Consider the following 9,576-nt stretch of genomic DNA (forward strand, 5'->3'; position numbering starts at 1 on the left):
TTTAAAAACCCTTCAAATATGTGTTCGTGGTTTAAAAAGTCGCAATTTTGGTCTTTTTTTTTTTAAAATTTCATTAGTAAAGTTGGGTTAAGTATATGTGAAATGACAAATACACCCTTCTACTTTTTCCTCTTGTTCTTTTTATGAATGATGCCCGAAAGTGGTGATTTAGGTCGAAGGCAATGATGGTGGTGGTGGAAATGGGTGGAGGTGGTGGATGAAGGCGATGATGGTGGTAGTGGTTGCTGTGGTGCATGTGCATGTTAAAGACAGTGATGGTGATAATGACAATGGTTGAAGGCGGTGATGGTGATTGAAGGCAACGATGTTGGTAAGTTACTGAAGGCGGTGGATAAATGCGGTAGTGGTGGTGGTTAAAAAGGATCACCTTTTCATTTTTTAAATAGACATATAAACCAATTCTAAAATTTTAACGAAGACATATTGACCCTTTTAAAAAAATAACAAACAATAATTAAACGATATGTTAAAAAAAAACATCTCTACCATTTTTTGAAACCAATGCCAAATTTGAAGCATTTTTAAAAGATTAAAAATCACACAAACCATGTTTTAAATTTTGTGTTATTTATAATTTAGTCTGATATTTTTTTTGGGAAAATGACTTATCAAGGTAATTAACTTTTCGGTATGTTCACATATGGGTAACTATCTTTTTTTTTGTACACATCTAGGTAACAAACTTGTTGGAAGTGTTCACATATGACCATTATGACCTGTTGTAGCAGGTTAAATCCTAGATGTGAACACTTTCAACAAGTTCGTTACCTAGATGTGTACAAAAAAAGTTGTTACCCAAATATGAACAAAACGAAAAGTAAGAGTAAATTACACGAATGGTCCCTGTGGTTTGGGGGAATTTGTGTTTTTGGTCCCTAACTTATTTTTTTAACTCGGATGGTCCCTACTGTTTATTTTTGTTGCACGTTTGGTCCCTGTCTTACCTAAAAAGACTATTGTGCCCTTATTAATTTATTTTTTAATTAATTCTCTTATTTATGTATTTATTTTTTTATATATTTAAAAAAATTAATAGACCCCACATATCTGTATCTCCTCGCCGTAAACCTGAAACCACATTTGAGAAATTTAATTTAGGTCTCACCGGTCACCATCCTATCTCTCATCCTCCTCAACTTCTATTTATTTTCCATCTTTAGTGATATCGACGTATTCACCATGCTTCTTTTTTTGGTCCTTCAACTCTGGCGAACCAACACCATAACCCACTGTCTCTTCATCTTTAGTGGGTTCACTGGGTTGTGGTGTTAATTCGACGGAGTTGAAGGACCGAAAAAAAAGGGATGATGAAGACGTCGATATCACTAAAGATGGAAAATAAATAGAAGTTGAGGATGGGAGATGTGATGGTGAGGAGATACAGATATGTAGGGTCTATTAATTTTTTTAAATATATAAAGAATAAATACATAAATAAGAAAATTAATTAAAAAAATTAATTAATAACGGCACAATAATCTTTTTAGGTAAGACAGAGACCAAACGCATAACAAAAATAAACAGTAGGGATCATCCGAGCTAAAAAAATAAATTAATTAAAAAATAAATAGTAGGGATCATCTGATGAGATACAGATATGTGTGGTCTATTAATTTTTTTAAATATATAAAAAATAAATATATAAATAAGAAAATTAATTAAAAAATAAATTAATAAGGGCACAATAGTCTTTTTAGGTAAGACAGGGACCAAACGCGCAACAAAAATAAATAGTGGGGACCATCCCGAGTTAAAAAATAAGTTAGAGACCAAAAACAAAAATTTCTCCAAACCACAGGGACCATTCGTGTAATTTACTCTTACTTTTCATTTTGTTCATATTTAGGTAACTATTTTTTTTACACATCTAGGTAACAAACTTATCAAAAATGTTCACATCTAGGATATAACCTGCTACAGCAGGTCATAATGGTCATATGTGAACACTTCCAACAAGTTTGTTACCTAGATGTGTACAAAAAAGATAGTTACCCATATATAAACATACCGAAAAGTTAATTACATTGATAATTTTTTTTTTTTTTTTCACCGCTTAAAAAACAGTGCGTAGGCTAGAACGTTGGAATGGGTTTTGCAATGGACATGTGAGTAAACCATTTCCGCTGTAATGATTTAGGGCAAACAGGAATAACAAAGGAGGAAGACGAGCTTCAAACACAGCTGGTAACCATTAAACACCACTCTCAGCCGTCAGTAATGATTCCCATCTCCAGGCGATACAAAACCCTAGTTTTTGATGCATAAACACTATATGGGTTATCTCAATAGAGCGTCCAAAGCAATCCAAGTAGTCAATCGCAAATACAGACTCAGCCCCAATCATCACCGTCATTGTTATAGGTTAGGATTACCTTATTCTAGCTCATATGAACACGGATTTTGCTCCAATTCGCGGAATAGTAACCGCAAAGACGATAACAACGCCATAGATTTGAGCCAATATCCTACAGAAAAAATTCGGAATTTCTCCATTATTGCTCATGTTGATCATGGAAAATCTACACTGGCTGATCGACTTCTTGAGCTTACTGGTACTATTAAGAGAGGCCTTGGGGCCCAATACCTTGATAAATTACAGGTACACAATGCCCATTATCATTGCTTTCGTTTCAGTATTTTTTTCGTATTACTTTATCTCGTCTTCATTTTCTAATTTTCTGAATGCTGTGGTTGATTGGGTTTGTAAATTAATCCCATTTAGGGGGTGTTTGGATTGTAATAGGTTGAGAAAGAAAGAGGAATCACTGTTAAAGCTCAAACAGCCACCATGTTTTACAACTACAAATCAAAAGAGAGCTCCACAAGCTATTTACTGAACTTAGTCGACACACCTGGCCATGTTGATTTCAGCTATGAAGTATCAAGATCTTTAGCTGCTTGCCAGGGTGCCCTTTTGGTAGTTGATGCAGCTCAAGGTGTTCAAGCTCAAACAGTCGCAAACTTTTACCTTGCATTTGAATCCAACCTTTCAATAATACCAATCATAAACAAAATCGATCAACCAACAGCTGACCCTGATCGAGTCAAATCCCAGTTGAAATCCATGTTTGATCTTGACCCAAGTGATGTACTTTTAACCTCTGCTAAAACCGGTCAAGGTCTTGAACATGTGATTCCGGCTGTAATAGAGCGGATTCCGCCTCCTCCCGGAATGTCTGATTCCAATCTTCGTATGTTTCTGTTGGATTCTTATTACGATGAGTATAAGGGGGTGATATGTCACGTGGCGATTGTTGATGGGTCTTTGCGTAAAGGTGAAAAGATTACATCAGCTGCAACGGGTCAATCTTATGAGGTTTTGGATGTTGGAATCATGCATCCAGAACTTCGGAGTACTGGATTCCTTTTGACTGGTCAAGTTGGGTATATGGTTAGTGGTATGAGGTCAACTAAGGAGGCGCGTGTTGGAGATACATTGTTTCATAACAAAACTATTGTAGAGCCTCTACCAGGTAAATAATTATCTTAAAATATAAAATTTAATGAAAACAAATTAACATAGCATTCAGATTCCTAATTGTTATTACTTGATATGTATATAATGATTAGGGTTCAAGGCTGCAAAACATATGGTTTTTTCTGGACTTTATCCTGCTGATGGATCTGATTTTGAAGGATTAAATAATGCAATTGAGAGATTAACATGTAATGATGCAAGTGTCTCTGTTGCTAGAGAGAGTAGTACAGCACTTGGACTAGGTTTCAGGTATGTGAATTCTTTTTGTCCTTTTTTTTGTAGATTTAAATTCACATGTATGCGACATAGTTTCATCTTTTTCCCAATTAACCAATTTATGCAACAAAGTGGTTTCTAGAATTTATACAAAGTATGCAATGTCGTTTTATTTTGTATAAAGTATAACAAAGTGGAACATTGTTGCATCAATTGGTTAAAAAAGTGAAATATTTTTGCATAAATTGGTAAAAATGGAACATTGTTGTATAAATAATAATAGTTATTATTATTATTTGTAGGTGTGGGTTCTTAGGATTACTCCACATGGATGTTTTCCATCAGCGGCTTGAGCAGGTTTTCTTTCTTCTTTTTTGGGCTTTTAAAAAGGGAAAATTACATAAAAGCCATTACTTTTATCAACCTTTTACCTAAAACACCATTATGATTTTTTTTTCTTCATTTCAGCCATTATTGACCTACCAAAATTGGTTACCATGTTTAATTGGCTTACATGGACAAATTTTAATAAGGTGACATCTGATGTGGCAAGGGAAATGTCCACATAAGCATATACTAATGGACACCTTTTAGACACTTTAACACTCTTATATGGACCTTTCTATTGCCACATCATTAAAAATTGTCCATGTAAGCAAATCAAATCTCTTAACTGGTTTTTTTTGTCAATCCTGTCTGAAATGGAAATTTTCTTTTATAAACTTACTTTTATGTAAAAAAATTTCATAATGGCTTTTCAGGTAAAATGCTGATAATTTAATGGCTTTTCTGTAGTTTGCCCTTTTAAAAAAATGAAATAAGACTTTATTAACTCATCAAACACTTGATGGAAATTTAACTTGTATAAAATTTTATTTTGAAAGTGTTATATGCATATTTGTGTTGTAAATGACAGGAATATGGAACTCATATTATTTCCACTGTTCCAACTGTACCATATATCTTTGAGTATTCAGACGGGAGGTTTGACTTTTTGACCTATATGAATACACTCTAGTAGCTTTTTTGTCAAATGTTTTTTCTTTTTTAATTAATTAATTAATTTATTTCAGCAAAGTAGAGGTTCAAAATCCAGGTGCTTTCACTGCAAACCCTAAAATCCGAGTGGTTGCTTCTTGGGAACCTACAGTATTGGCAACAATTATTATCCCCAGTGAGTAAGCTCTCAAAATCCCTAATTTTTTTTATTCCCAAATGGTAAATTGTATAAATGACTGAAATACCCTTTTCTAAAACCCTATTATTAAAATTGTAGTATCTTGGTTTCTTCTTTTTGACGAAATGCAGAAGGTCACTCAGGGAAATGTAACTTTTTACAAAATTGCCCTCAATTGATTTTTCCTTCCATTTACCCAAATATTTGGTTATTTTCTCAAATATATTTTTTTAAACATCATATTTATTCATACAACATTTTATTTTATTGAAGGTATGTGGGAGCTGTTATTACTCTTTGCTCTGAAAGAAGAGGGGAACAATTAGAGTATTCATTTATCGATAGGTAAGTTGATGATGTGTGCACACCAAGTAAATGAAAGTTTTCAAATATTACCATTTTGCCCTCTTTTGAGTATTAAAACTTGTTGTTTGCTTGGCTTATATACAGTCAAAGGGCATTTATGAAGTATAGGTTACCCCTAAGGGAAATTGTTGTTGACTTCTACAATGAACTAAAAAGTATTACATCTGGTTATGCTTCATTCGATTATGAAGATTCAGAGTAAGTACAAATTACAGTTTTGGTCCCTGTGTTATATCATTTTTTCAGGATATGGTCCAAAGAAGAAACTTTTTTGCATTTTTCATCCCTACTCTATTGTTTCTTAACATTTGTCTTTCCTGGGGTGTGCAAATTAAGATCCATCTCGTTAAATCCATGACAGTGACCATTTTACCCTTGCGTTGGTACATTAATAGAGTTAATGACCATTTTACCCTTGTACCTTTACAGGTATGTGGCTTCTGATGTGGTGAAACTTGATGTTCTTTTGAATGGACAACCTGTTGATGCAATGGCAACTATTGTTCATAATTTGAAAGCACAACGTGTTGGTCGTGAACTTGTAGACAAACTCAAGAAATTTATCGATCGGTTTACCAAATTTTCTCAACCACTTTTTTATTTATTTTTATTTTTTATTTTTTATTAAATAATCAACCCTCTTAACATTTCTTGCATTCAAACAGACAAATGTTCGAGATCACAATACAAGCTGCCGTTGGATCAAAGGTCATTGCTAGGGAAACGTAAGTAACACTCCCTCTCATTCCACAAATGTACAAGGGTATTTATGTCTTTTGCACATGTGAGAGATCAAAAGCGAGTCCTTATTCCACCTTGTTCTATCTACTTTGGTGGGACACAAATTTGCAATTTTTTTCCCATTGACTTAGTCTCGTTCTACAAAACTTGCAAATTAGACTAAGAGGAGGGTATTTACGTCTTTTGCGCAAAAGAGGAGGGTATTCATGTCTTTTGCACATAAGAGAGAACGAAGATGTGTCCATGTTATACCTTCTTGGGTGGGACAAGAAATTGCAATTTTTGTCCTGCTGGCGTCAGCCTCGTTCCACAAACTTGCAAATTACTCTACAAGGAGGGTATTTACGTCTTTTGCACAGAGGCGGAAGGAAAGCAAGTTTATGTTCCATGCCTTTTTATTGTTTTGTCCTGGACTATGTGTTGACAATATGTCCCATTTTGGTATTTTTTTTGCGGTGATATTTGACGTTTTTGCCCTTTTTTAGGATTTCGGCTTTGAGAAAGAACGTTCTTGCAAAATGTTATGGTGGAGATGTGACAAGGAAGAAGAAATTGTTGGAGAAACAAAAAGAAGGAAAGAAGAGAATGAAGCGTGTTGGGTCAGTTGATATCCCTCAAGAGGCTTTTCACGCAATACTGAAAGTAGGCTAACTTTTACAAAAAAATAAACCTCACAAGGTGAAATTTACAAAAAAAAATAATAATTTCGAGGCCGAATATTAAAGGAGATAAATGCATGTGCTAGTCTTTTGGCTCATCTTCAGAAAAGGGTATTTTTGGTAGTCTAAAGGTAACCAACCAATCATGGATATCTACATTGAAAAAATACAATTTTGCCCTTCAATATTATAGAGACGATCGAGATAGGGGTATTTATTTTTGGTAACTAACTAATCATGGATATCTATCTATCTACATTGAAAATATATTTTTTCCCTTTGTTATTCGTTGTAGAATATTCATACATATGATATATGTCTTTCAAAAGACTTACGAATGTCAACGTATTTTATTATTGTTATTGAATGCACTACAAATTTTGAAAATGTAGTAGCTTATTATTTTTTTTTTTATTGTTACTGACAAATTTTAAAAATGTAGTGTATATTTTAGGATTTAGGACGAGGGAGAGGGGATCCGTTAAGGAAACTATGAAACAGTGTGAGAGCTTGTGATGGTGATGTGAATGGAACTTCATGGGCTGCTTCTCGTACTGTTGCATATGTTAAATACGTAATGTTTTTTCCGTCTTTTAGTCCCCCAAAAGACTGCGACCAACCTCCCACCTACAACATCATACATATTGTTAGTGAATCATATATTTTCTATAGATAAATCAATTTTCTAAGTGGAAAAATACAAGAATATAATTCCTCAAAATCAAAATCAAATTCGTTATGCTTACTTGTTTCTCATTGTACCAAGTCCTGTATTTTGAGAGTGTTGTGAGCTTAAGTCCTTTTGCGATGTTATTAGCAATGATCCTTGTTTGTGTAAGCGGGATTTTTGAATCTTGATCTCCACTGAACAAGGTATATACATTAGGTTCAGTGGTATACTTGCAGAAAAAGTCAAAGATTCAAGTCCTAGATATGGGACAAATTAAAGCCTCCTAATCATTCAGACCTCTGAATCAATCAAAGGCTGTCAAACAGTTTTTAGTGTACCTGTAAAGAAAGATGGGAAGACCAGCCTTTATGAGGTTGGAGACGAGTGGAATTATGTTTATTTCAAGATTCTCTTCTTGATAAACCAATGGCCTACAACATTTTTTTATCGAAACGTAAATTCATATTTAAAAAACATCCGTCACATATGAAAACATCTATATTTTTCCATAAAAAAGAAAAAAAAAGTAAGAGAAAGTAGCAAACCCTAGACAAAAGTCCCAATGCCCAGGAAGATCGGTCGTGTTAGCATAAAGTGCCTTTTGCACATCGTGTCTATTCAAATACGTTAAAATCCTTGATTGCAAACACGGGTCACTTGTGCTTCTGACTCTGTCAATCTGCCAGAAACAAAATTTTAAATTTGATAAAACCAAAAAAAAAAGGATTTGAACACAAATATGGGTTCAATCGAAGTATGCAATAAAGTTGCACACTTGGACCGGACCGGACCAGCAGAGTGAACCAGTCTGGTCTCTGGTCCGGCCTGCGTACAACACTGTGTTTTGTACCGATGAATGTGCCTTTGCGTGTAACCCTCGAGGTTTAAATTGCTGAGCTGACGGTGTTGATAAACATTTGGGCAAAAGCAGATCATCAAAAGCAACATCTTCACTGACTTCATTATCGACACGATTGAAAACATCATTACAACCTTGAGACCATCCTGAATGGATGTACTCTCGAAGATACTTTGAATCGTTGCATACGGTTTTTTCTAGCATTAAAGTTTTGTCTGAAATTGCACCATGTGACCATAAATATTCTCCCGCAAGAACACTAATGTCTATGTCTAATAGCGGATTTCCAATCTACCAAAAAAACATAACAAATGTTACAAAAGCTAATTATAATAAAAAAGAAGAAAAACGATTAATCTTGAATTTCTTTACAGCAATTGCTTTGAGGTTGATTGGAGAAACGCCCGGGCTCTTGTTATAGTTCAAGATTAATTCTGCTACTTGTGGAATATAATGGCCTACAATAATTTTTTTTTTTATAAATTAAAATAATAGAAATACATATTTTAGGGAATTAAATTTGGATTTTTTTTGAATTAAGTTATTGTCAACTTACCTGCATAGCTTTCCCCGACCAAAAAGAATTGCGAGTCTTTGTACAACGGAAACTTTTCAAGCCATTTTGTGATAAATACAAGATTATCATAAGCTGTCATCATTTAAAGTAAAAGTAGTAAAAAATTAAGATAACTTTTTCTAGTTAAACATAGAAAATGATACATTTCGAATAGTAATACAGAAACATAGGAAGGGTATTTTTGGATTGATTTAAAAAAAATATTGTAAATGATGAAAAATAAAATAAATGCAGATTAAATATGTTTAGAGCTTCATAAACATTGTGATGTAAACCTGTATTGGTGTCATTCCAATCAATGTAATCTTCATCGGTTTCCGAGTAAGAAAAACCAACCCCAATTGGTGATTCAACGTATAACATGTTGGATTCTGTAACGCAAAATTATATAAGAAATTAAATCCGTAAAGTAGTAAACCATATATGTTTTTTCTATATATAAAATTTACCTAAATTCCAAGAGTATTGATTCTTGACAAGTTCTCCATTTTCACCAACTTGAAACGGTCCATTTTCCATGAATGCCCCAAAACCAACGGAAGAACATCCAGGACCTAAATTATAGTGAATTAATTATAAATAAAACTTTTACAACAACAAAAAAAAATCATATATATATAATATGTGTATGTATTATATGTAGACATACACAAGACGAGTCAACTCATCAAGTGACAATCCCAAGCCCAATCAAATCAGATTTTATTTACGAGTCACTCGATTGAGTTTATTCAAATCATATAACATAATTAATAAGGAAACTTTTGTAGTTTGAATATATATATATATATATATATATATATATATATATA

At 33.4% G+C, this 9,576-nt stretch overlaps 2 protein-coding genes across 2 annotated transcripts; one reads left to right on the forward strand and one right to left on the reverse strand.

The window, feature by feature from the left end:
• The first annotated feature begins 2,093 nt into the window (after positions 1 to 2,093).
• On the forward strand, positions 2,094 to 6,996 carry LOC145109431 (Small GTP-binding protein). The gene is made up of 11 exons (XM_079046582.1): positions 2,094 to 2,620; positions 2,765 to 3,494; positions 3,592 to 3,748; positions 4,018 to 4,072; positions 4,632 to 4,699; positions 4,789 to 4,893; positions 5,166 to 5,237; positions 5,343 to 5,456; positions 5,688 to 5,828; positions 5,924 to 5,983; positions 6,485 to 6,996. Exons 1-11 carry the CDS (start codon positions 2,279 to 2,281, stop codon positions 6,648 to 6,650), a joined length of 2,010 nt encoding a protein of 669 aa, XP_078902708.1. The 5' UTR covers positions 2,094 to 2,278; the 3' UTR covers positions 6,651 to 6,996.
• Positions 6,997 to 7,108: 112 nt separating this feature from the next.
• LOC145109432 (serine carboxypeptidase-like 45) lies at positions 7,109 to 9,283 on the reverse strand. Its single transcript, XM_079046583.1, has 10 exons — positions 9,214 to 9,283; positions 9,040 to 9,135; positions 8,879 to 8,883; positions 8,744 to 8,795; positions 8,560 to 8,645; positions 8,179 to 8,478; positions 7,874 to 8,007; positions 7,667 to 7,759; positions 7,405 to 7,522; positions 7,109 to 7,285 (listed from the first exon to the last, which is right to left on the reverse strand). The coding sequence occupies exons 1-10, from the start codon at positions 9,281 to 9,283 to the stop codon at positions 7,109 to 7,111; spliced, it is 1,131 nt and encodes a 376-aa protein (XP_078902709.1).
• Positions 9,284 to 9,576: the final 293 nt, after the last annotated feature.

This window comes from Lactuca virosa, chromosome 4, assembly GCF_052849685.1.
Source record: "Lactuca virosa cultivar CGN04683 chromosome 4, Lactuca_virosa_CGN04683_v6, whole genome shotgun sequence".
Classification (NCBI taxonomy): Eukaryota; Viridiplantae; Streptophyta; class Magnoliopsida; order Asterales; family Asteraceae; genus Lactuca; species Lactuca virosa.